The sequence below is a fragment of the Carettochelys insculpta genome, chromosome 8, assembly GCF_033958435.1.
Source record: "Carettochelys insculpta isolate YL-2023 chromosome 8, ASM3395843v1, whole genome shotgun sequence".
NCBI classification, from domain to species: domain Eukaryota; kingdom Metazoa; phylum Chordata; order Testudines; family Carettochelyidae; genus Carettochelys; species Carettochelys insculpta.
The window spans coordinates 10,157,160-10,184,931 of NC_134144.1; the positions used below are offsets into that span (position 1 = coordinate 10,157,160).

General features: G+C 43.3%; 1 protein-coding gene across 1 annotated transcript; it reads left to right on the forward strand.

Moving 5' to 3' along the window:
* Window positions 1-96: 96 nt before the first annotated feature.
* On the forward strand, window positions 97-27,772 carry MDH1B (malate dehydrogenase 1B). The gene is made up of 11 exons (XM_075001529.1): window positions 97-144; window positions 3,130-3,242; window positions 6,249-6,383; window positions 6,539-6,681; window positions 7,714-8,216; window positions 9,970-10,111; window positions 14,974-15,137; window positions 15,796-15,935; window positions 18,598-18,646; window positions 19,210-19,278; window positions 27,460-27,772. Exons 1-11 carry the CDS (start codon window positions 123-125, stop codon window positions 27,534-27,536), a joined length of 1,557 nt encoding a protein of 518 aa, XP_074857630.1. The 5' UTR covers window positions 97-122; the 3' UTR covers window positions 27,537-27,772.

The window sequence follows — 27,772 nt, forward strand, 5'->3', positions numbered from 1 at the left end:
GCTCTCCCGAACGCGCTCTCTAGCGATAGTGACTAGAGGCGGCGACGGCGTCGGCGTCCGGTTGCTAAGCAACAGCCAGGAGCCGCTGCCCAAGGGGCTCGTGCCGCTTCGCCAGCCTCCTCATGGCAAAGTTCGTGCTGGCTGGTGAGAGACCCGCCCACTGCCCCAGGGGTCCCCCTGCGGCCGGCCCCGGCACATCGGGGAGTGGGAGGGGCGGCGGTGCTGAGGGACCCCGGGCGCACGGCGTGGCTATGGGCGGGCGGGGCATAGAGGTGGGGGCGGGGCACAGGGGGGACTTGAGAAGAGATCCAGGCGCGAGGCCCTAGCGGAGATAGGGAGAGGGGGGTTATGGGCCAGGGAGTGGTAGGGGGGCAGTTAGAGGGGAAGGGAGTGGTAGGGGGGCAGTTAGAGGGTTATGGGGGCAGTTAGGGGGGCAGGGAGGGATTATGGGGGCAGTGAGAGAGTTATGGGGGCAGCCAGAGGGGGCAGGGAGAGATTATGGGGACAGTTAGAGGGGTATGGGGGGCAGCCAGACGGGGCAGGGAGGGTTATGGACCTAGTTAGGGGGAACAGAAAGGGAAAGGACAAGGACAAGGAGGAGACTTGGAGGCAGCTTCGTACTCACCCAGTTCATGTTCTTGGGGGCATACGCAGACTTGTTTCAGTTCTCTCGTATTTTCTCCACCCTGGCTGTAGCAATGAGGTCTCACTTGGTCTGCTTGGCAGCCTGATACATCTCAGTGCCAGAACGATTTCCATTACATTGAAACTAAATGTTGCCTCTCAGCACACTCATTGCTATTGCAGGCCTTAGTATTCCAATTGTGGTCTCATGAATGCAGCATCAAGGGCCTTTAGAAATGCCCCACTGCAACTTGAGACCATTGCTCCTTCTGCTGCTGTCTGTCACTACTGAGAATAGCCTCTCCCCATCGTATTTGGCACCTCCCTTCAGGTAGTTAAAGGCTACTGTAAGTTGCTGGCCACCATCCAAGGGAAAGTGGCTCCCATGCCCCACAGCTGGAGTCCAAATCCTCATCCCTAGTAGCAGATACTGGTGGTCCGGGGAGCTTAGCTGGTCAGTATATCTCCCACAAGCCCTGGGAAGCAGCTGCCATCTGGGCAGTGACCCCTTCCAGATGGGCTGTCCCTGGGGAGCACCCACCAGTGGGTCAGTGATCCCTTCCAAATGAGCTGGCCCTGTTGAGCAGCTACCAGCAGGTCAGTGACCCCTTCCAAATCGGCCGGCTCTGGGGAGCAGCCACCAGCCAAGCAGCATAGCCCTATGCGGCCTTGGGGAGCAGCCTCCAGTTGAGCAGCACAGGCTTGGGCTGGCCTCGGCACAGCCCCAGCTGGCCTCAGAGCAGCCATTAGCATGGGCCAGCCAGCATAGCACCCACTGCTGTGGCCGCCCCAGGGAACCAACTTGCAGCCAGGGAGCTGAGGGAGGGAGCTGCCAGCAAGAGCCCATCGGCATGGATTTAGCCGACATAGCAACCCCTGGGGAGAAGCTGTCAGCCAGCCAGCACAGCCCTGGCCAACCTTGGGGAGCAGCTGCCAGCCTGGACTGGCCAGGACAGCCCCCAGTGCCACAGCCCCTCAGGGAGCTGCCCTGAACCGCTCCTCTCCACAACCCCCTACCCTCATTCCTACCCTCTGCTCTCACCCACTTCATAACTTCCTGCCCGGACTTCTGCACCCTCTACCCTAAGCGCCCCATACCACCCAACTCCCTGCTTTGATTCCTCCACCCCCCCGCCCTGACTCCTGAGCACCCCACTCCCTGCGCTGACTTTTGCACCTCCCATGCCATGCCATGAGCCCCCCTCCATACATCCCAATCCCCTGACCTGAGCCCCCACAAGGACCTGAGCAATTCCAGTTAAATCTAGTGGTTTACTAAAATTCAGTACATTACTCTACACATTCCCCCTCATTCATTAAGGTAATTGACTTCAGTGAGACAAAGTAGAGCAGGAACTTGTATGCAATTCTGAATTGGGATGCTTTTCTGAACTGAGGTTCAAGTATGTATATCATTCAGATGCACTGAGGTGTTCACGTTTTTCAAATCTTATTATTCTTTACCAATACAGTAGAATATTGCTAGTCTAATACCTTCATAATTCTTGTAAGTTATGGTTTTGTTTTTCCATACCAGCAAAAATTTAATAGTGCAGAGAATGCTGTAACAATGTCACATATTACTACATCTTTATTACATTTACAAAATATGCTGTAGAATATTTGCAATATGTGTTTGGGTTTGGTGTAGAGCCTGGGCCCTGAGAACTGAACTGATCCAAATTTCCTGTCTTCAAGGAATCCCAGAGCCCAATCTCTCATGAGCCGGGATGTCTACACAGAACTTTCATAGCTTCACAGCTTGACTCAGGCCCACCCTGAATATTTAACTGGTGCATAGACATACCCTTAGTAATGTAGTCACATAATTAAAATAGCAATATAAATTAACAAAATGCACTTTAATTCTGTATCTTTGCATTTTGAAAAATTGCTTTGGCACTTAGGTCCCTATCCTGTGAAGTTTCCCACGTGGGTAGTCCCCTCTTGACTTTACTGGCAGCTGCAGTGGGATCTGCCTGTGCAGTGCATCATTAAGGCATGTTGTCTGACTTACAAAATTGTCATCCTGATTATTGTCCCCCAATCATTAGCATGAACTAGCTTCTGCTTTTTAATGAGACTCTTCTGGATTTTCCAAGCTACTTCTACTGTTAAAGATTTTTTTAAAGAAAAAGAATTAAGTATCTTAGCTGTAGCTGAGTTAACCCTACATTCACCTCCCTCTTCATTTTTAGTGCATCTTTTTATTGTTGCTCTCCCACCCCACTATATCATTAATCCTTTTGAAGTTAAATATGTGAATAAGTACTTCTGTTGAACTGGAGTTAAGATTTATGTCCCTACAATTTTCTTTTCTGGAATTTAAGTATGATTTTACTGCTATTCCTGTCCCTGTGCCTGTAGAAAACCAGTCTGGTAAAGTCCCCTCTCTTATGTCTCCTTTTGAATCAGAACAACTTGTTTTTGTAAAAGTGTATCTTATGAGGCTTTCATCAGACTAATAAATTCTTAGAATTATTATGCTAATTCCCATATTTCCAGGTAAGGCAGATTGTCCATACTTTGCTAAGGCAGAACTTCTGGCTGATTATCTGCAGATTAATTTGCCTAACTTCAAAGTATACAAGATTACTCAGCATCCTGACATGTGGGAGGTAAGGATATTTAATTCAGTTCATTAATAGATGCTCATGTATTACAGATTGAGCATGGAGCATGTTTCTGATCAGTACTGTGCTGCTTTGGTTGTACATATTAGCACCATTACCTGGCTCTGAAAACTGGAGGGTTATGTCTACACTACAGGTGTTTTGTCAACAAAACTTGCAGAGCATCTGAATTCCCCAGGCGTTTTGTTGACAGTAAATTGACAGAACACAGCGCTTTTGTCAAGAGTGTTCTGCTGCTCTCTCATGAGGCAGAAAGCCTCTGTCAACAGGAAGTCAAGCTGAACGTTCCAGAGGGCCCTCCATCAACAGACAGGCTTCTGGGACACCACACAGCCTTGTCTGCTGTGCTTCTGGTTGGCTGTTTTGTTGAGAGAACAGCTGGACAGTTGGGCTGCTCTCTGTTGACAGAGCAGATTGCTCTTTCAATCCTCTGCAGTCTAGATGCAATTTGTTGACATAGCACAAGAGTTTGAGATACCACATTACCATTGTAGGTAGTCTGGGACATTTGCAAACAGTACAAACTATTAAGGCAGAATGAAATGTAAAAGTTTCTGTTTCTTTCAGTAAACTAGTGGCTACTTAGCCTATTATATATTGGTCCTCTAATTACAAATAGCTATTCCTTCTCAGTCGTTATTTGCCAATAAATCTGTGGAGAAGGAATTCTAGACTCCAACAGCTTTAGGTTACAATCCCTGAAAGTATTGAAACTAAAAGCCACTCTCATTTACATTAAGTATCCTTTACAGCATTTTGTTGCTGTAATGTACAGTACTATCTCACTGTTGCCTTGAGCTCACCTCTCTATTGGTATCTATGGCTACGTCTACACTAGCACACTACGTCAAAGTAGCCTATTTCAAAGTAAGGACATCGAAATAGGCTACTTCGACGTGTATCGTCTACATGTCCTCCAGGGGTGGTGCCATCGACGTTCCACATCGAAGTAGCGACAGGGAACATCAAAAGGAGCCGCCCCAGAAGGAAATGCGGAGCGTCCACACACACAAGCACTCCCCATCAAAATAAGGGGCCAGCAAAGCCCCAAGCTGCTCCCTTAAAGGGCCCCTCCCAGACACACTTGCCCTGCACAGCACGAGATCCAAAGAGCCGACAACCAGTTGCAGACCCTGTGCATGCAGTGCAGACCCTTTGCATGCAGCATGGACCCCCAGCTGCAGCAGCAGCAGCCAGAAGCCCTGTGCTAAGGGTTGTTGCACGTGGTGACCATAGAGCCCTGCAGGGGCTGGACAGAGTGTCTCTCAACCCCTCAGCTGATGGCCGCCATGGAGGACCCCACTATTTCGAAGTAGCGGGACGCGGATCGTCTACACACGCCCTGGGAGCTATTCCCATCTTCGGATGGGAATAGCGATTTCGATGTCTCACCACCTAACGTTGATTTCAACATTGAAATAGCACATGCGTTGTGCTGGCTACTTCAAAGTAGCTGGCTAGTGTAGACGCACCCTATGTGTTGTCTCTTGATTTACTCCATAGAACTCTCGGACTATCTTTGTATATTGCCTCACACAGTGGGGTGCTGGTCCATACTTTTAAGTGCTATAGTAATACAAATAATAAATTACAGTAATAGCATTATTGTGTGAAGTATCATTAGTGTAAATGTGACACTGGTGCTGAGTTAATATACAATAGATAGGAAATTTTCTTCAGCTGGACATTTGATATTTTTTATTATGGCTGTAATATTCTAGATCACATCCAGTGTTAAACTCATTAAGTATAAAAGTATTAGATAGCTTATGAAAGTGTTTATTAAAAACATTAGCAGAAATCGGTTAAACTAAATCAGTATGCATCAAGCCGAATGCAGCATGGTAAGTAGAAGCTGTAGTTGTATGAATGACAGTAACTAGAAAACTCTTTCAGCCCACCTGTAGACCAGCTTGCATTATCTATTTCATCGCAGTTGAAATAGTATTTAATAATAAAGAGGGCTACAAAAACCAATGGAAAAGAGAGAGTGGCCTTTTTTAAGTTCTTCCTTATTGAATTGGCTTCTCTTGCATTTCTTACAGAAAAATCAGATCTTTTACATGTAGTCTCTCATATTATCTAAATGCTGGTAGCTATTCAGGGTAATGTTGTATCTTACCTGCAACAGAGAGATTAGAAGTTACTAGGAAAAAAATCCCAGATCTATGTTATGTGGCAGACAAAGCTGTAAGAGAAGTTTAACTAATACAGGTTGAATCTCTCTTGTCTGGCACCCTCAGGACCTGACCAGTGCCAGATGAGAGAATTTGCTGGACTGTGGGAGGTCAATATTGTCTGCACATTACAAATACTTCCCCTGCTTACTGGGCTCTTAGAAGCCATTTTGGGGTAAATTACAGCTAAATAACAACGTAGAACACTGAGAGCCAGGACTGGTAACTGTAAACAAACTTTATGCGAATGTGGGAAACCTGGCCACACCCATAAATGGTCATCTGGCTAACTAAATTCATGTCAGATTACAGATGCTGACAGACAAGAGAGTTCCTTATTAGGGAGGTTCAACCTGTGGTGTCATTTTTTTTGTTGTTGAATTCTTCAGTTAGGCACCATGCATAGCTGTGGGTCTGAATAAGTAATCACTTCTGCAAGCTTACTTCCCATCTCAGTCTGAATAGAAATTCTAAACTGATTTTAATTTAAAATGGCTTGTTATTACTACATATTGTTGCATTACTGCTAAACCAACTGAGGAGTACTTTTCACGATACAGGATATGATTAAGGAGGCACAAGACTTGATATTTTGTTCTCAAGGTAATTCAGGACTTGCACCATATCGCACAGCCATTTGGTTAGCAGCATTTCATGGTTTTTCATATGCTCACGTCTGGGAAACTTGTGAAATATCCCACAGCTGTGCATTTAGATAAGAATTACTATTTTATATTAGAGCACATCAGCAGTAATCTTTAAATGTACCCTTTCTGCATGTGAGAAAATATTATTTTGGGTGTATTACCTATAGCAGTGGCTTCATGACATCTGCAAAAAAAATGGATGGAAACACAAACACTCACCAATTATTTGGAGGGAATTATTGGACCGTGGAGGGAAGGGCCTACTTCTAGGAGGATTTAATGACTTTATGGAGCATGCCCAGGTAACTAGACTTTCAGTACTACTGATGCACATTTTGCATTCTATTCTTATTCTTTTCTCCTTTTTCAGATACTATGTAACATTATTTTATGTGGTAAAATATAGTTGTGTTTGGGAACACCGTCTGATTCCTGACCGTCTTTTCTTCGTTGTTAGCATTACTATGGCATCACCTCAAACATGCTGAGTGAGCAGATGCTAAAAATTGCTGTAGAAAACTTGCATACCCACATAGAAATTGAAAAGGAGGAGGAATATCTTAAAAGTCTTATCAACCCCTTGCATGTCTGGATCAGCAGGTGAGAAAACCAAAAGCACAGCAGTATTTTATTCATCTTTAGAATTATGTATTTCTTCTCATTATGATGTCATAAGGTATGATGCAGTTTTCCTGCATTTGATTAAGCTGATATGTGGCTTACACATATCTATTTCAATACTATTTATTTAGACACATACATGCAATTTATCTTTTTATAATATTTTTCTTTAAAATCCTAAACCTTAAAACACAACACTGATTTCTGATATCCATTTTAACTAAATCTTAATGGAAATTAAAATCCTTTTTTAAAATGGTGTCCATAACTTAACAATTTATTAAAAGTACTATAAAGCACTAAAATGTTCAAATACTTGCTCATTTGTTTATTTGCAATAGGTTATATTTAATCATTTTTCTGTACTCATCACTATGATGTATGGACATTCAATAGGTATTCCATAAGATCTGTTTTGTTTCCAACTTGTGCCCCACCCGCAACACAAAAACCCAATCCCTCCTGCACCCATAAAGTCAAAATACCTTGTCAGGTGATAAGAAATCTATCTCCCAAATGACATTTGGAAAAAGAATATTTTTTACATTATCATAACCCAACAGAAATATTTTGGTGAAAAGTTTTAGCGTGTAGAGAAAAAAATTACATAAATAATCTAGTAGCATGCTAATGCTGGAACAGTAAAAATGAAATGGACTAGAAACAAAAGAGAAAGTGGTTGGTTTATTTACATAGTCCACCGTAAGGGAAATGGGGTGGGGGAACCCGCCACCAAGCCACATACAAAGTAAACCATGCCAATGAAAGTGCAAGGTTTTTTTGTTGTTGTTTTTGTTTTTTTAACTTTTAACAGTATGCCTTTAGTGAAGGAAAGCCTTACTTGTATTTATTTTTTAACAAGTTGATATAATAGCAAGATTGAAATAATGTCAGATAATGGATCATTAGTGTATTAATCAACTACATGACTAAGTTCTATATCATCCATTTTTATAATTCATTTATAGTACAAACAGCAGCATTTACTGGTTAATTTCTAAATTTACTCAGTGCATCAGCTCCTGCCTGCTACAACCTGATTCCATTATTGGCCAGTGGAGAAGTGTTTGGGATGGCCACAGAGGTCAGCATCCATCTGCTTGACAGTAACCTCTACGAGGAAATTCTACACGGTATTGTAATGGAGGCTCAAGACTTAGCATTCCCCCTCCTTCGCAGTGTCTCAATGCACACCAAATTAGATGAAGCCTTTCTTCAGGCTGATGTGGTCATTTTACTTGATGATATCCTCTTCCACCATGAGATCCCATCACTTGAGAACTGTATCAGACAGGTGACTGAGCAATGTAAGGTGTATGGTTCCCTGATTGAGAAGAATGCCAACAACAGTGTCAAAGTTATTGTATCAGGAAAAACCTTTGTGAACCTCAGGGCATTAATGATTATGACATTTGCCCCATCCGTTGACCCTCAGAATATTATCGCCGTGGCAATGTTCTTGGAAAGTGCTGCAAAAGCCATGCTGGCTAGGAAACTGAATATGCATTCAGCAGGTGATTAATTTGTATTTCTATTCCTCAACATCTGTTACAATCTGGGAAATTATAGTGGTTGGAATTATGCATCTGAGCATATAGCACACATTTTTAAAGCAGGATGCAGTTGGGTATATGTCAAAACACAACTACACACATTATACCTGCAAATATTGATTCTGCATAAGATATGCAGACATTTATAAGTACAATGAGTGCACATGCACATTTTTGTAGGTTCATTCATTGCCTTTCACTGTAAATATCCTATTATTTGGTTATTTGTGGAATTCACCAAATGTTTGGTATTTATCAAAGCAGTTTAATTTTTATTTAATTATGTTTTACAGGCCACTATTAAGAATTGATGTCTAAGGCTTTTAAATTAATATTACCATGTTTTCACTTTTTTATTTGTTACAGAATAATTAAAATACGAGATAGCTCTGGCATCAGCAACCAAAGTAGCAAGAAGAGCCTTTTTTTCAAATTTGATAAAAGGCTCAATAATTCAAGAGCCACAATGCATGTGAATATGTGACGGTCCTTAATAAATAACGTTGAACTATACTTTTGTAGCCCCTATTTTAAGAACATCGCACACATATCCCACATTACACTACACATATTAAAGCGGGAGATATGTAGTGTTTCAAGATCACATACTGTTTGTTATTTAGATGTGAATTGTTCATTGTTTGGCTTTTAGATGTTCACCAAAATATTGAAAATAATCAGAAGAGATTTTTACTACTTTGCAATTAGAGTGTTGGGAGCCACAAAGAAGTCCTTAAAGAACTGCATGCTGCTCTGGAGCAGCAGGTTGCAGACCCCTGTGCTAGCGTATATACTAAGGCGTGGGTGGCCAACCAGTTATGGATGAAGCATTACCTAGATATGATGCAAAGAGCCACATATTTTTATATATGTGTACACACACACACACACACGTCATGGGATTGGTTGTGAGTGAAGAGCCAGCTGAGTACCAGCACACCTGCTTTTTAAAACCAAAAAACACCCACAATACATTATAGCTATATAGATAGAGAAAAATATATAATATATGACCCAATGCCCTCCTCTAGACCCAGGCAGCCCCAGTCCCCTGCTCTAGCCCAATCCCCCCTGGCTCCAAAACCAAGCACCCCTAGCACCCTGCTATAACCCAGTCTCTCACTGGGTTATACTCCAGAGCCAGGCACCCCCAACCTCCCTGCTCTAATCAAATCACTCCATCCCCACCACCAGAATCAGGCACCCCCAACCTCCCTGCTCTAACCAGATCCCCCCATCCCCACCTCCAGAACTAGGCACCCCCATCCCCCCACTTTAACCTGATCCCCTTCCTCCTCCAGAGCCAGGCATCCCCCGCCACCTAACTCAATGCCAGTGATTTAGAGCCATTACCCCAGAACCACCACCTTGCGCTTTTCCCACCAAGTGGTGGTACGTGCATGCACAGAGTGGTGGACAGCACTCCAAGCAAATGGCTCTGAAGAGGAGCTGCATTAAGTAATTAGCTTTCGTGCTTAAGACCCAATAAATTTGTTAGGCATTAAGGTGCTACAGAATTGCTTGTTATTTGCAAAGCTGCAGACTTAACACCTCTGAGACTAACGTATAGAGTATCATCTGATATGTTAGAGTTACTTCTTTAGTTTTTGTCGGGGTCTCTTTCATACAGTAAAAGGACTCCTGCTTCTAGGCAATAGGCATTCAAACACTATTTTACTGTTCACTAATCTTTATATATTCTCCTTTGTTACAGGAATCAAAGATGTGATTGTCTGGGGTAATATCAGTGGCAGTAGCTACATTGATCTGTCTAAAGCAAAAGTTTACAGATATGACAGTGCTATTTGGGGTCCTCCTAGCTTTTCACGCCGTTTGCTCGACGTGATCTATGATAGGTACAGTTCAGATTTATTTTTCATTTTGATCTTTTAAATGTTACCAGTCTTTTTAATCCATGTCAACCTGAGGCCGCTCACAAATACATGGAGAATATAATAATTAAAGATGATAGTTTTAGGCTAATACTGAAGGGGCAAAAATCAGCTTGAAATAGTCATTTCCCAAAATTGAGTTAGTGGGTTTTTTTTATTAACTGCACTTATTTCTGTCATCTGCCAGTTTTTGTGGTCAAAAAGTAAGATAATTGTGTATTTTTTCTTCTTGCATATTACTATATGAAGGACTAGAGAAACAAGGAAAACTCACTATGGCCAAATTTTCAAAAGTGTTAGGCAACCTAGCAGGATTTTCAAAAGTGCTCAAGTGAATTGGGCACCTAGACCCAGCTGTACAACGGGGTTTAGGCATTTTTAGGAACCACTGTAATCCACAGAATACTGCTTGGGGTGTGGGCTGAGGACAGGAATGGTACAGGGGTTTGGGGTTCAGGCTTAAGCCTCATCATCATCATTAATAACCGTGGACTCAGCGCCTGTTGGTGTCTGATGCCTCTCTCGCTATTTCCTTCCTTCTTTCCCTGCCCAGTACAGAGTGGCATAGCTTCTATAGAATAGCTCCACACCAATCTACTATATCGTCTCTCCAGTCTCTGTGGGGTCTGCCTCTCCTATTCGAGCCATCCATTATGCTGAATACCAGGGTCTTGATTTTTCATTCATTCTGCAAATATGCCTCAATAGTTGTAGCTTCCATTTTATAACTTTCTGTAGCAGGTTCTCTTTCGGCTGTATCTTTCTATGTAATTCCTCATTAGTGACCTTTTGCATCCATCCTATTCTCAGAATCTTTCTATAACTCCTTTCAAATGCCAGTATTTTTCTTTTCAAATCTTTTGTTATCGCCCATGTCTCACATCCATACAACATGCTGCTGAATACACGTTTTCAAGATGCTCAGCTTCGTTCCTAAGCTAATGGCTTTGCTTTTCCAGATCTTATTCATCGCCTTCAAACTTGCTCTCGCTTTATCTATTCTAGTCGCTATTTTCTTTTTACAGTCTAGATCATATGTTATGTTGCTCCCCAGATATGTGAACTTCTCTATATTTTCTAGTTCAATACCATCTACACTGATCTTCCTTCTTATTTTCGTATTGCCAAATACCATTGTTTTTGTTTTATCGATGTTCATAATCAGTCCGTACCACTTCCCTTCTTCGTTTAGTGCCTGCACCATTTTCACTAGCTTCTCCTCACCTTCCACAATGATAACTATATCATCGTGAACCTCAAGTTATTAATTCTTTTCCCGTGCACAGATATCCCTTCTACCTCTTCCTTGACCTTGTCCATTGCTCTCTCCAGATGTGCGATGAAGATACTTGGAGATATTGAATCTCCTTGTCTCATACCTCTACTTGTTTTAAACCAACTTCCCAACTCCCCGCATATTCTCACTGCTGCCTCCACATTGTCACTGATATCCTTCAACAACCGTGTCAGTCTGCTATCCATTCTGTACAACTCCCAACACCGCCCAGGTCACTTTCGGATCTATACTGTCAAATGCCTTTTGAAAAATCGACAAAGCAAGCGTATACGTTCTTGTTTTTTCATTGAGTTTTCTCCGCTATCAGTCTTAGTGTCAATATCTGCTGTATGGTACTTCTATCTTTTCTGAACCCTGCTTGCTTGTCTGCTATATGTTCTGTCTGCGATCTTAGTCTCTCCATCAGTATCATCATCAGCACCTTGCCTAGATGACTCTTTAGGGCAATCGTTCTGTAGTTCTTGCACTCCAATATACTTTCTTGTGTATTGTCACTAGCGTGGATCTTGTCCATTCATTAGGTGCCTTCCCTTTTTTCCATGCTATATTACATAGTTGGTGTATTTCCCAAATCATGCTTTCTCTGCCATATTTGATCATCTCTCCTGTGATCTTATCATTTCTTGGGCTCTTGTTGTTCTTTAGTCGTTTCACTGCTTTTTCTACTTCCTCCTTCAAATATCACTCTCGCTCTCAATGCTCGGTGGAGATATCTCTTTCAGTTGTTCAATCAGTCTGAGACGCTTGGGTCCAACTGTGCTTTGTATAGATCGAAGCGATAGCTCATCCATTGCCGCACATTCTTCATTCTCACCTTTGATTGCCATCTGCTTCAGTTGCCCTTTCCTATTAATATTCCTAATTGTCTTATACACCTCTCTGGTCTTACATTTGCTGTAATACCTCTCTATATCTTCACATTGCTTCTCTACCCATTTCTCCTTATCCTTTCTGGCTGCTTCCCTTACCTCACTGCATTTTACCCTATATTGCTTGTCCGCCATCTCGGAAACATCTCTTCTGATCTTCAATACTCTCTTCTCTTGAACCAACCTCAGTGTCTCCTGAGTAATCCACTTCTTATTGATCTTCTCTTCTTCTGGAACAGTCTGCTTAATGGCATCTTCTATAGCGATGGCTGTCCCTGTGACACTCTTATCTAGGTCGTTCTCTGTGGTGATATTCTTAATCTACTCTTCGAGCGCTGCTCTGTATGCATTCCCTGTTCCTTCCTCACGTAGCCTCACCACATCTCTTCTTTTCTTAAACTGTCTTACATTTTCTTTTGAGTTTTATCTTGATGTTTGCAATCACTAGACTGTGGTCTGAGTCTATATCCACTCCTTGGAAAGTTCAGCACTGCTGTACTGATGTTATCCATCTTCTTATCAAAATCATATCTATCATGTTCTTGGACTTCCCATCATTCGATCGCTATGTCCACTTCCTACAGTCCTTTTGTTGGAATCTCGTGTTGCAGATCACCATCTTGTGCTCTGTAGCAAACTCTTGTAGTTTCTCCCCTCGTTTGTTTCTTTCTCCATATCCAAACCTTCCCATGACTCTCTCCCAACCTTCGTTATCTGTTCCAACCTTCGCATTCCAATCTCCTCTGATGATCAAAACATCTTTCTTCGGTATCTCCTCCACCGTCTGTGTCAAGTCTTTATAGAACAGCCCAATCTCTTCCTGTGTACTGTCCGATGTGGGTGCATACACCTGAATGACTGAGATGTTGAATGGTTTTGCTTCGAATCTCGCTACCATCATTCTTGCACTCACCGGTTTGTATCCTAATAAGGTTCTTCTAGCTGTTTTGCTAAGAAGGAATCCGACTCCTGCTTCATGGTTCGTTTCATTTCCTGACCAAATGACTTTGCAGCCACGTATCTCTCCTGATGCTGTCCAACACATCTCTGCCAGTCCAACTATATTGCATCGGTATCTCTCCATCTCCTTCTGAAGCAGCTCTAATTTTAAAGGTGCCCCCAGTGTTCAGACGTTCCACGTTCCAATAGATAGCATATGTGTTAGTTGTAATTTTCTTTTGGTAGCCAATTTATCAACCCAACCCCAATCGCTTGATTGGTATCGTGGACCTTGTTTATCCGGGCGACATCCGAACCGGCATCTTTTATCATTTAGTTGTACTGGCATCAGATTTCATTTGTATTGTTGTTTGACGGTCAGCACATTGACACTCATCTGACCAACCCTCCTCCTTCATCCAGGCTTGGGACTGGCATGGAGCTCGTAGAGGCTTCATGGCGGAGTTGGTTCCAGCCTGGTGGTGCTTAGCTCAGGTGGCTCCCAGTCAATGACAGAGCAACGCTAAGGCAGGTTTCCTCCCTGCCCTGGCTCTCTGCTACTCCCAGTAGTAGCTGCTGTGTCCTGCCCCTACATGAAGGGGCCAGGCAGCTCTGCATGGTGTGTGCTGCTCCTACACACTGGTGCCATCTCCCCACCACCCATTGGCTGGAATCTGCAGCCAATGGGAATTGCAGAGCTGGTGCTAGGGATGGGGACAGTTTCAGTACATGGAACTTCCCTGATCACCCTCTGCCTAGGGGCCACAGGAATGTGCTGTTAGGTGTACCTCCAGTCCCACAGGGGCATGCCAAGGCTCAGGGTTTCCAGCCTGCAGCATGGAGACTTGCCTTTGGATGAATGAAATGAAACAGCAGGCTGGATCTGGGCCACAGGTTTACCACTCCTGCTTTGCCTCTCCTTACATTCTAGGCTTATTTTATACACTGTTGCCTTGTCCATTTTAAATGGTTCTTTGGATGTTCCACCTTATGTCAGTTGGTACAAACACTGTTTCCAGCCTGCTAATCCATTTACATCCCTAATTCTGTTTCCCAAAAAATGAGGCCTTGTCTCTGTCCACTTATGGCAAGCCAGGCCTAGAATGCTAAGTGCCTGTCTCCTCCCATGAATGAGCACAAGGAGCCTTTACACCTAATCCAGGCTTGCAGATCACTTTGCTGTTCCTGTGATTTTCTAGGTGTCTAAATGTTGTAGGCTATGATGCTCAGTGTTGCGACATCTCAGTCCCTTTGTGGATCCAGGCCCTAATCTCTATTGACAAACCAGCTAAGGCACCTGTCTAGCACTATATATATCTAAATCTCTTTGAGAAGTGCTTTATTAGCTTGATAGCAATAGTCAAACAGTCTGTGCTCTTAGGGGATGCTATAGCTGCAAGGGGAAAGCAGAGAGGTTATGATCAAAGTTTGCAGATTCAGCACATTTCCTGGGTTATCTCTAGTAACCATGCATGCAGTTCCCACTACTCTCAAAATGTTGAACGAGGCATTTGAATAAGTGACCTGAACCTGCAAAACTCTCAACGTCTGACAATGAGACCACATTTACCTCTGCGCTTTTATCTATAGCTATTGGTGACTCACGATTAAATTAGTCTGTACTGACATCTCCCATTGTCTTTGTTACATTTGTTCTAGAAGACTACCAGATCTTAAGTCTTCCATCATTGTATTAAAAATATTTCCCTTTTTGATGGCAGCAACTGGGTTCATTCTGAATTTGTGTCTGTACTGAGTTCACTGAGTTCCCGGGAGCATCACTGCTTAGGCATATCACCTGCTCATGTAATAGCCACTGTGCTGAGATACTGGTACCAAGACTCTCCTCCTGGGGAGATGGTTTCCATGGGAGTACTCAGCGAAGGTAAGTTTCAATTTGTAGCTCGGACACACTCTTTATTCTATAGCTTCCTTCAGTAATAATTAATTTTTTTAGTCAGATCTTTAATCATTTTAAATTAAATCATGCTCCTCTGAGGCTAACAGTATATTTTCTTAACACAAAAGCTACCAAATCTAGGAAATTATACCACCAAAAATCTAGAATATGGTAGGTACTGTTTATAAGTAACTCACAAAATTACTCATTTGTTTTTGTAGCTTTATTTCCATGTTCCTCTATTTTAACCCACTAATTCAACAAATCTTATGCAGTCACTGCTTAATAGAAAGGATTTTTATATTCATTTTTATTCTTTGGACTACATTTTTGAAAGAATAACCTTTACTGTGATTTTGGGTCCAAATAAGTTTAGAAATATTTCCATAAATGCCATTTAAAGCACAGATGGGATTAAGGAATTTTGCATATCTAGTGTAAGGTACAAAATGATTTAATGGATTCCTAGCTGAAACTTGTAGTCATGATAAATCAGTTCAGTGTTCTTTGTATTGTAAGCCAAGACAGACAATACATTGGTCTATTTTAGGGTTTACACTGCTACTCGTGACTACACAATATTTGAGCTTATAACTGTATTTTTATCAAAAAGAAACATACTTTGGGGAATTTTTTTCTTTAGGTCAATTTTGCATCCCTGAAGGAATTGTCTTCTCCATGCCCGTGAGATTTCAGGATGGTAGTTGGGTGGTCATTACAGAAATAGAAAATAATGAAGACACTCAAGAAATTCTGAAGCATTTAGTCCATGATCTGATACAGGTGATGTCGCTCTCCATCTAGTATTATTTCTATTTGACCATCTATGGGTATCACAGGGCGCTCTATACCCTGCTTGGCAGTGCCTCTTCCCGGCTGTTCTGCGGCATAGCGTTGCCAGGCCAATGCCCCTTCCTGCATTTGCACTCAGTCACTCTCACTCTGCAGACCCTCATCTGCTCCAGGAATTGCAGCTGTCTCTTAGGCTATGTCTACACAACAATTCTATTTTAGGATAACTTGGTATCCTGAAATAGTTATTCTGTGTCTTTGAAATGCACCCATTGTTTTGAAATTTTTTTCAGAAATAACAGGCCTGCGATTTTGGCATCTCTGTAGTTCTCATTGCAGGAGGAGTAAGAGAAGTTTTGAAATAGTTCATAATTTTGATATTTGGCACTGTTTAAACAACACTAAATGCTGAAATAGTCTGTTTCAAACCACACTCGAAATAAGCTACACAATTAGTACTACGAAATTGGAGTTCCGGCTGTTGTGTAGATGTAGCCTTAGTGACTAAGCCCTCCAGTCAGGTCAGTAAGTGGTTCCCCTTCTGGGCTCTCAGGCCACGTCTACACAGCCGTTTAGCACAGCACTGCTACTGGCAGCACTGTGCTAATGACAGTTCACGAAATTGCAAATGGAGGACCCCGAGCATAGCCACGTGAGATTTTGCTGTTGGCTGGGGAAGTGATGGCAGTACAGAGGCCGTGTGGATGTGCCCCTGCCAGCTAAGCCTGTCGGTGTCACCATTCCCTTATGCCTGAATCAGCACATCCATATGGCTTCTATTGCCAGCACACCCTCTGCTGACAGCAAAATCTCACATGGCTATGCTAATGGTCCTCCATTTGCAATTTCACAAAATGTCATTAGCATAGCACTGCTGGGAGCATTGCTGTGCTAATGGCCGTGTAGACACGGCCTTAAAGTTTTCTCATACCAACAGTCTCAAGCAGTTGCCCAGTGACTGGTAGGGAAAACCAGGCACACCATTTATTTTGTGTTCTAGTCCAGGGACCTCTCTCTAACAACAATGGCCTGGCTCACTCCCAGGCCATTCTGTTCTTCTAGGATTACCATATGGAAAAAAAAGAGGACACCCTTGTGCCAACTCACATATTAATGTCCTGTATATACTGTAACACTTTAATACAAAGTGAGTTGGTGGGTACTGTTACAGACACACGCCGTCTTGGGCATGTTCTGTTTTTTTGAAAGGTCACATGTAGTAACTCCAGTTCTTCACCAGACTCTTTTCTACGTCTTCCTAACTTGTCAACTCTACCTTTTGGCTCCTGCCTCTCTGGATTTCCTAGACCCATCACCAACCTCCCATGGAGTAACAGTAACTCTAGCCTCAAACACATCTCCATGCTCCCACAAAGTGACAGCCGATGACAGCCCTGCAGCCCCTTTCTCTTGTCAACATCTTGGCTTTATTTTAGGCCCACCTTTTCCTTCTCAGATTAGTGCTGTCATTCAGGGGATTACTTAGACTACCTCCTTCCCCTCAGCTCTGGTCTAGCTGCTTAATTGGCCCTCTCTCATCCTAATTAATATGTTCCAGGCTGGTAGAAGGGGGGTGAATAGCACCTCAAGTTTTGTACACTGGGACCCATTTGCAAAATGAGACTCCTATAAAATACACACACAATGTTGAATATATAAAAATGGTTATAGTTGGAGGTTTAGACTATTGAGAAACTGAGCAATTTATTGCCTATTAGCACAAGTCTGTGTTTTTTATAGTGTACAGGACAGAAAATTTCCCTTAGTTTCCACTTACATTCCAAGTGGCCGATTACACGGTTTCATTTTGGCTGTACCATATTTCAGTGGAGATATACGTATCTCATAGAACTGGGAGGGACCTTCAAAGGTCATCAAGTCCAGTCCCCTGCACTCACACCAGGACCCATCACCATTTAGGATAGTACTATGGCACACTGACTGCTGGTATGACTGTGGTGTGCCATATGTGCAAGCACTGAAGGCATGTTTTTTCACAGTCTAAAATTTAAAACACGGAATAAGCGAACAGCATTCTCGTTTCAGTGCATCATTCAAAATAAAGTAAAAGTTGTTGTGAATATTGAATACAAGAGAATGACCAACCTCAAATACTTCACCGTAGCATCATTCAGATGGTTATGTTCTTTCATCACTGTGGTGAGGTCAGTCCTGCTCCTGGGCCCCAGACCTCTGTTCAGTTCAGTCTCACAGATAATTTAGGTACTGTGACATGGGCCCCAATTGCACTTGCCAGAGTTTGGACTTCTGTCCCTCAGCTAGAAAGGCATTGGGATATAGGTGCCCCCTGAACTGCCTGGACTCCTCTTCTTCCACTCTCCAGACTGGAGGGAAGCGGGAACCTTTTAAAAGGCCCCTTGGCTGCCCCAAGTGAAATCAGCCGCTCCTAACTGATTTATAGCAGCCATGTCCCTGCTACTCCCACTCCACCCTTGATCATTCCAAATTAGCCAGACCTGTTTCTGCTTTTCAGAGCTGCCTTTCTACCCTTCTAATCTAGTCCTCTGACTTAACCCTGTCACATCATATAAATAATATGCAGGGGTATCTTCATTAAACCACTTTAAATTTGTGCTACAAATTGTAACTGTTGCAAACAGCATATGATAATAAAGCTATCTTTCTCATATAGGAAAAACAAGTTGCACTAGGGGAAATACCAGAAATGAGTCCATATAAAGGTAAAACTGTTAATAATAAATATTGGTTTAAAGCTGTGCATAACAGAGAACATAAATAAGATTTTGAGGAGAATTTAAAATAAGAGGTGTGATGTCCAGGCTGTATGATTTTTAAATTTACCAATTGATTAAAATTCTCCCTTTTGGGTTTCTGAAGTTATTATAAGTGCTGGCATTGAGGGTCCAGATCCTGCTTTGTTGATGTAATCTCATAGCCCTGAGATAATGGAAGACTTGAAGGTGGCAATCATGTTTTGGTTTGTTGATCTGTTGAGCATTTAGAGATGATGAATATCATCACTTGAGTGAGGCTATAGGATTTATTTCTTGTCATTGTTTAATACTGAGCATTAAACTTTTTTTGCATATTGAAATGACTAATTGGAAAATACTTTTGCCATATGTCCCCGTTAATGTTCTGGAAGACACTCTGGTACATCATGGGCTCTTTGGCTTTCTTTGTTAATCACCTGCCATTTTTTTAAAAAGAGAGAAAATCTCAGCTGCAGAAAAGGGTGTTGTAATTGTGAATTTGCATCTTTTCATTTGGACTTTTATTACAGAAACTGCATTCAACGGCTTCAATCTGCTAGCACTTCTAGAAGAGGAAAATATTCAAACGCCCCCAAAGGGTAGGCAAATAAACTTAACAATAGCCCAAATTATTCCAGGAAAGTTAAATCCAATAATTTATGGTTATATCTTATCAATTCCTCAGGAGGTACCAATGACAAGAAAGGAGGGAACTTTTATATTAGTACTAAGTTGTTCCATGTGGCTTCATGTAAAGCAAAATTCTCATGTTCTCATGTCAAAGTTCAAGTGTCATAACCACATAAACTGAACCCTACTAATACTTACGGAAAATCAGTATCTCTTCTGTACTATGGGAGCTTAAGAGATGAGCGGGATTAGTTGAACAGAACCGGTAAACTACATCACAATGCCATGATATACCCTTGTGCCTTCCCCAATCCGTTTTTCCCATTCACGATACAAGGCCAAGTCTTAATCTGCCTCTTCTTGTGCTTCATTTCCCACCACTCTCACAACCTGGATTCTCTGTTCTGTCAATTCAGGAAGATTCCATTAGGGGGAAAAAAAGAAAACATCCATTAAATTAAAAATTCCCAAACCTAAGAGCTGCGTGTTTTGGGGGTTTATTCTACTTTCCCATTTTATTTCACTTCCAGCTCCTAGTTTTATGTTATTAACTACATTCCATGTTCTCTTTTTACAGCTTTTTAAACTACCGTTCTCTCTTAATTTTAGTTTTTACTTTTTTCCGTGTGTCTTTCCCTCTCCCTGTGTCATGTCACTTTCTCATATCCCTTTTTTTCTGGATCCTTCACATTTCCGTTGACTATCACATATCTTATTTCTTAGTTCCCCAGATCTCTTTCCTCTCGCTCTCGGAGTTCCCTTGCTATCGCCTTTCACTTATGCAGTGTTCCTATCTATTTCTTCCAGTGCTAAAGTGTTTACCCTCCACTCGATCCTCTCACATTCATGCTCTTTCAGGTCACACTCTCTTTTCCCTGTAAACTTTTCTTCTTTCCCATGCACTTTGTAGATGCACATACTGTAAAACAAAGAAAAGCAGGAGTAGTATCTTTGCACTTCCACAGCTCCAGTGAGCATCTGAGTATTTTGGAGTCTCCTAATTCTCCACTCCAGTGACTGAGTCTTGATATTCATGGTTCAGTGATCTGCACTGGCCACATTCTGGTGCTCTCAGAGACAGACTTCAAGTGAGAACAGAACCTTTCCTACCTGGATACTAGCAGGTGCCCCATGCCGTGCTTTTGCAAAACTGCCTTATCCATTGTGTCAACAGAGGCCACACTGGCAGCTCAGCAGAAGAACAATTCAGCTGCAGGCCATCAGCTCCCAGCAGTAACCTAGGATTAACAAATTTCGCAGTACTGCATATGGGACACCTGGTAAAATTACTTGTGTTCAAGTGAGTTCAATGGGAATCATAGGACTTGAGAGCTGGAAAAGACATCAGGAGGTCATCAAGTCCAGCCCCCTGCCCAAAGCTAAATAATCTCAGGCAGGACTTTGTCAAGATGGGACTTAAAAACCTAAGGGATGAAGACTCTACCACCTCCCTAGGTAATCCATTCCAGTGTTTCACCACCCTCCTAGTGAAATAGTTTTGTGTAATATGCAACCTGTCTGAGCTACAAATTGAATTCAGTGCTCCAGATGTGGCCCCATCAGTACTGAATAAGGGGGAAATCACTTTTCTAGATCTGTTTTCCTAATTCACTGTAATATGCCATTAGCCTTCTTGGCTACAAGGGCACACTATTGACTCATCCAGTTTCTCATCCACTGTAACCCCCAGGTCCTTTTCTCCCAAACTGCTGCTTAGCCAGCCGGTCCCCATCCTGTAACAGTGCTTGGGATTCTTCCATCCTAAGTACAGGACTCTGCGCTTGTCTTTGTTGAACCACATCAGATTTCTTGTGGCCTAATCCTCCATTTTGTCTAGGTCAGTCTGGACCCGATCTCTACCTGTCCCTCTAGTTTAGTGTCACTCCCAAACTTGCTGAGGGTATACTCCATCCCCTCATCCAAATCATTAATAACGATGTACAAAACTGGCCCTAGAACTCACCCTTGGGGTACTCCACTTGAAACTGACCACCAACCAGACACAGAACTGTTGATCACTAATCATTGAACCCTACCGTCTGGCCAGCTTTCTATCCCTCTTACAGTCCATTCTTCCATACTTCCTTAACTTTCTGGAAAGAATTAAGTGGAAGACTTCACCAAAAGCTTTGTGAAAGTCAATCACACCCACTGACTTCCCTATGTCTACAGAGCCAGTTACCAAATCATGGAAGGCAGTCAAGTTGGTCAGGCATGACTTGCCCTTGGTGAATCATTGTGGACTATTCATGATCACTTTCCTCTGTTCCAAGTGCTTCAAAATGGATTCCTTGAGGGTCCCTTACATGATTTTTCCAGGAACTGAGGTGAGGCTGACAGGTTTGTAGTTCTCTGTATTGTCCTTCTTCCATTTTTAAAGATGGACACTATACTTGCCTGTTTTCCAGACATCTGGGACCTCTCCCGATCTCCATGATTTTTCAGCCGAAGGCTCTGCAATGAAATCTGCCTCTCCTTCAGCACCCTCGGGTGCATTAGTTCCAGTTTTTCTGAATCATTCTTAAACTGTTCTTTCACCACTGAGGACTGTCCACATCCTTCCCATTCTGTGTTGCCTAGTGCAGTAATCTGTGAGCTGACCTTGAAGTTGTAGACAGAGGCAAACAAAGCATTAAGTTTTCAGCTTTCCCCCGCCATCATCTTTCACTCAGCTACCTGCCACACCTCACTGATCACCCTCTTATTGCTAACATACTTGTAGAAATCTTTCTTGTTATTCTTCACATCCCTTGCTAGCTGCAATTCCAATTGCACTTTGGTGTTCCTGAGTAAACCCTGGCACTCTTGAGTAATATATTTTATACTCATCTGTTCAAGTTTCCACTTCTTGTAAGCTTCCTTTTTGTATTTATGATCACAGGGGTTTCACTGCTAAGCCAAGCTGATTGACTATCATATTCGCTTTCCTCATTATGCAGTGGGATAGTTTGTTCCTGTGCCTTCAATAAGACTTCTTTAAAATACAGCCATCTCTTTTGGACTCCTTTTCACTTCATGTTAGCATCCTAGAGGATCTAACTCATCAGTTCTCTGATGGAGTCAAAGTCTGCTCTTCTGAAGTCCAGTCAGTCAGAGCTATGGATTTACAAACACTCAATTGAACATCATGTTGACTAAATGCTTTAAAAAAAGAAATACTGCATAGCTGGAGTCTTTTTATTTATCTTCCTAGTTTTAAAATTTTCATGGGGAAGAGTGACACATACATTCTCATTTATCTCTTGCAGATGGGGATGGGGGTGACTGACCAACCTGTCCCAACCCTCCCTGTCCAGTGCTTTTCACCCTCCATGCCCCTGGGATGGGCCTGCCTCTTCCAGTAGTTGGTGTTTCATCTTCTTGAGGCAACATGTTGGGGGCATGCAGGGTCAGAGACCTCTCCCCAGATTTCTGTCAGAGTTCATACCAGAAAGTGGTGAGCAGCAGCAGCCTTTCAGCACTGTGCGGGAGGCAAGGGATGGGAGCTGCTTCCAGCCACAGGAGGGTGGGGAGGGGATGATTTGGCCAGTGTATTTGAGAGGTCATCCCTCCCATCCCTTCCTACCTGCAAGCGTCAAAAGGCAGCTAACACCTCCAACCTGCTGCTGGCCACTGACGTACCCCAGTCACTTCCTGTCCCTGGTGAAAGTGTGAGCAGGTGGGGGTGAAGCCACAAGGATACAGTGTGCACAGAGTGCAGGTAACCTGACTGCAGGGGTTTCAGTGAACTCAGCCAGAGAGGTAGCTCATCAGGGAAGGGTGCCTAGGGAACAGAGCAGCTGCACATACCCTAGGGCGGGGACAGTGTGTGGAACGTGTGCTATGCCCTTGCTACAAGAGCTGTTGGGTTAGATTACAAACAGGTTGAAAATAGTTTCTTCACCACCACTGTAGCATTTAGCTGTGGGATGCAGAAACTTCCCTTTACCAGTGCTCTGTGGGGTTTTGGCACCTTCAGAACTTGGCTCCTCCTGGTCAGCACCCTGGGCTATAGGGCCTCAAGCTTTCCCTGGAGGCCAGCCCAGCCAGAGGCAGTGAGGGAAGGAAGGAGCCTGCCAGTCAAGCTGTTAGTGAGCTGAATGATTTATCCAGGGGCTGGTTTGCTGCACAGCACTGGGAGTGGGACTTGCCCCTCTTGTGGGAGGTAGAGAGGAGTAGCAGGGCTGGTAGGGTGTGAGTGGACACAGTGTGGATTAAACAGCAAGAGGGGGAGCATGTAAAGGGACAATAAGTGGGCAACAGAGGGTGACACATAACCAGCCATGGCCAGCCCACTGTCACCAGCCACCGCAGTAAGCAGCCAGTGCTGACTGGAAATGGAGGTGAGATGAGAGCCTGCTGTCCGAGAGCCGACATGCAGCAGGGCCTGCACTCATGGAGCAGCAGGGGGAGCAGCTGGCCTGACACACTGCAGCTTTGCCTGAGAATCAGTCTTGTACCCCCGCCCCCCACCAGCCACTGGACATCCCCACTCATCACTGGTGGGCAGGGATTTAGCCAGCAGTAAGACCCACCAGTACTGATGGGAGGGGAGAGAAAAAAAACCTGACACTTGGCCCACTTAGAAAAAAAACTGGGACACCCATAGAAGGACTTAAATAAGGGACTATTCCTTTAAAAACAGGTTATCTGGTCATCCTATGGTAACCTAAATACTCCATTGGTCAAGAATCCTGCAAGTCAATTTTCTCTACGTCTTTGCAGGGTATCTTAGAATCAAATCTTCATAGCAACATATTAGATGATAGCAAAACAGATCAAAATGCCTTTCCAGTCTCCCTGTATATTTAGATAGGAGCAGATGTGTGTTAAAATGCAGAGCTTGCTATTGTTGGTTACAGACTCAGAAACCTTATCCAGTGGTTTATTTCAGCCAAAGACCCAGGAAGGAGAACACGTCCAAACAACCATAGATGGTAAACTATATGTTCCAACCAAAATAGCTTCTATAAAATTTTTGTGCCATCTGAAATTGGAGCTCTTTGTGCCAAATCAGATTGAAAAACAAAAACAAGGCAAATGCAACATTCCCAGGCAGGAAGGCAAAAGCCTCTGGTGTGATATACGGGTCCCACTGAAGTTTCTTACATGCAGAATTGTAAACCCCTCCGTCTAAAAACACTGTGGTCCGGTTGCAAAACATCAGACTGAGAGTTCTGCTCCAGTGATTCTACACTGATTCATTGTATGGTTTAGGCAAGTCACTTCAGCCAACATATTCAAATTGGACAAAAACTTGGAGGGCCCATTTGTCGACCCTGCGGCGTGATTTCTAGAATTTTCGAATACCTGTGATTACCATTGGCTTCCATGAGAACTGTGAATGCTCAGCACTTCTAAAAATTCACACTCGAGAAGTATCCAAACAGGGACTGAAGAATCAAAGGCCCAAAAATCACAGACCACTTTAAGAGATCTGTAGAGGACTGTATCATCAGGTTGTTATGTGTAAAATGATACTTAGCCACCTTTCTTAGCCACTGTGATTCTGTAAGTACAAAATATTATTATTCACAGAGAGCCTGTTTGTAAGCAATTCCAGCTAATAAGAGTGGTAGGGGAAAAGCCTCTCCATGTCATGCTGGGCTGGTGTTACTCCAGCTACAGTAGCAGGAGGGGCAGTGAAGCCTAGAACTGCTTCCTGCCCCTACCAGGCAGAGCCCTTGGGCTGGATCCAGCCACAGCATGCCTGACTCCGGCCCACGAGGCTTAGGGCTCCACAGTGAGCAGAATGCTGGGGAGGGGAGCTCCGAGCCTTCAGGGCAGGATCCAGCCAAGCCACAGTCCGGATCCAGACTGCAGACAGGATGTTCTCCACTCTGACCTACCCAAAAATGGCTGTGTTCAAAGAAAATTCTGAGTGTGACTGATATCCAGTTATACATTTTTGAACCAAATTTCACAAATCACATGTTTGGGTAACACTTGGCATCACAAAAGTCAAATGATAATCCTCTATTTCATTCAAATAATGTCAGTTTTTCCAAAGGCATTTCCATAGTGCTCAAATCACTGTGCTATTTAAGCACCTCACATGGATCACACAGGAAATCTGAGCCAGAAATGAGGGCGTAAGCCCTGTATACTGAGTCTCTGCCTTGTGCATTATCCACAGTTATCCCTCCTCTTTTCATTGTGTTCTAATCTGTTCCCCATCTCATCTTCCTCAAGCCTCTATCCTGGTATACACTAGAGACTCAGAGTGGTATAACTATATCTGTCATGCTGTGGATCCTCCATGCCATTGAACACCACAGTGGTACAGCTGCACTAGTACAGCATTGTAAGTGTAGACAAGTCCTCAGTTGCATATTTACTGGTCAGTACTGCTAAAGGAGAGTTGGAGTAATGCCCTAGATGCCTTCCGATACCTAATTTCAACTCCTGAAAAAGGAAAGAAACTAATACATTTATAGAAAACTGTGAGCAAAGAAACAGAGTTATTTAAATTCAGGGATGATTGTAGTAGAGGTCCTTTCATTTTGTTTATTACAGAAGCTTAAGCTCCACCCAATGAGTTACTTCAGTCAGAGATGCTGGAAGAAGAAAAAGTCCAAGTGCCCCTACTTGGTAGGCCAAGACGCCTAAAATAATTTTTTATAGTGGGCAGTTCAGAATGTTCAAATTGTAGCTCTCACCGCCTTTGACATGCATGGGTAGAAATCCTCACCTTGTCACAGAGGGCCAGAAAAACTATGGAAAACTCTTCTGCAGGTAAACAGGAAAACAAAATACCGGGTCCTAATAGTTGATTCAATCACTGACCCAGTTGGTTTAGTTTAAAAACAGAATATAAAGAATTGTCCTTTCAGTTCAAAGCAGGTATTAAAAGCATCTCACTGGGGATTGCTAATTGAAATCTGGCCCTCTAGGCGCTTGCATGGGAGGTGAACTGTTTGGAAAACCTGGCCAATACTTCTCCGTTAAGGCGGGGGTGCACACGGTGGGGAGCAGGACCCCCTGGGGGGTCTGATATTTTATAAGGGAGGAGCAGCATGATCAGCTGCTGGGTCTCAGGTCCACCCATCTAATTAAAAATATGGAAATTTGTTGTTGCTTTTATGTCTATACAAATTTATATACCGATTAATAAAGTTTCTACATTCTACAGACTTATTTTCTTACATGTGCCAGAAGGAGGTTTTTTTTTTCATATGAACATAAACGAAATATCCAGTCGTTTGTATTACATTAGACAGGTTGCGAAGGGACCTGCTAATTGCTGGGACAAAAAGTGGGGCCCAGTGTAAAAAGTTTGCTCACCCCTGCCCCAAGGAAATGTCTCTGCAGCAGTTGGGAGATGTGATTCCTAGCTTGGGTAGACATACACATAAGCTGCGTCTACACGTGCACGCTACTTCGAAGTAGCGGCACCAACTTCGAAATAGCGCCCGTCGCGTCTACACGCGTCGGGCGCTATTTCGAAGTTAACTTCGATGTTAGGCGGCGAGACGTCGAAGTCGCTAACCTCATGAGGAGATAGGAATAGCGCCCTACTTCGAAGTTCAACGTCGAAGTAGGGACCGTGTAGACGATCCGCGTCCCGCAACGTCGAAATTGCCGGGTCCTCCATGGTGGCCATCAGCTGGGGGGTTGAGAGATGCTCTCTCTCCAGCCCCTGCGGGGCTCTATGGTCACCGTGGGCAGCAGCCCTTAGCCCAGGGCTTCTGGCTGCTTCTGCGGCAGCTGGGGATCTATGCTGCAGGCACAGGGTCTGCAACCAGTTGTCAGCTCTGTGTATCTTGTGTTGTTTAGTGCAACTGTGTCTGGGAGGGGCCCTTTAAGGGAGCGGCTGGCTGTTGAGTCCGCCCTGTGACCCTGTCTGCAGCTGTGCCTGGCATCCCTATTTCGATGTGTGCTACTTTGACGTGTAGACGTTCCCTCGCTGCGCCTATTTCGATGTTGGGCTGAGCAACGTCGAAGTTGAACATCGACGTTGCCGGCCCTGGAGGACGTGTAGACGTTATTCATCGAAATAGACTATTTCGATGTCGCAACATCGAAATAAGCTATTTCGATGTTGGCTGCACGTGTAGACGTAGCCATACTGAATAAGTAGACCATAAGAAAACAAAGAACACCATTCAAAGAAAGTCCAGAAGAACAGAAATGTCTTATAAGCCTAAAATATCTTAAATCTGTTCTTGCAGGTCCTGAAACATCACCTGAGGGCTTATATCAATCGGAGACAAGTCTGAGCAATGCAGAAAACAATGAAAACCCTTAAATAATTCCCGATCAAGTAAACTACAGCAAGGGATATGTTATAATGTTTGCAACCTATTACCTTTGTGATGTGAAAATAACTGATTCCTGGTTTTGAATTTTCTCATTGTTTGTTTGTTTATTTGTTCCCTTTGGGGGGTTTTGTTTTGTTTTTTGTTGAGTGAGAGTTTCACAAGAAAGCATAGGAACTGGCATGTTTTTAAACACATATTGATTCTATAGGGCTGCAAAATTAAA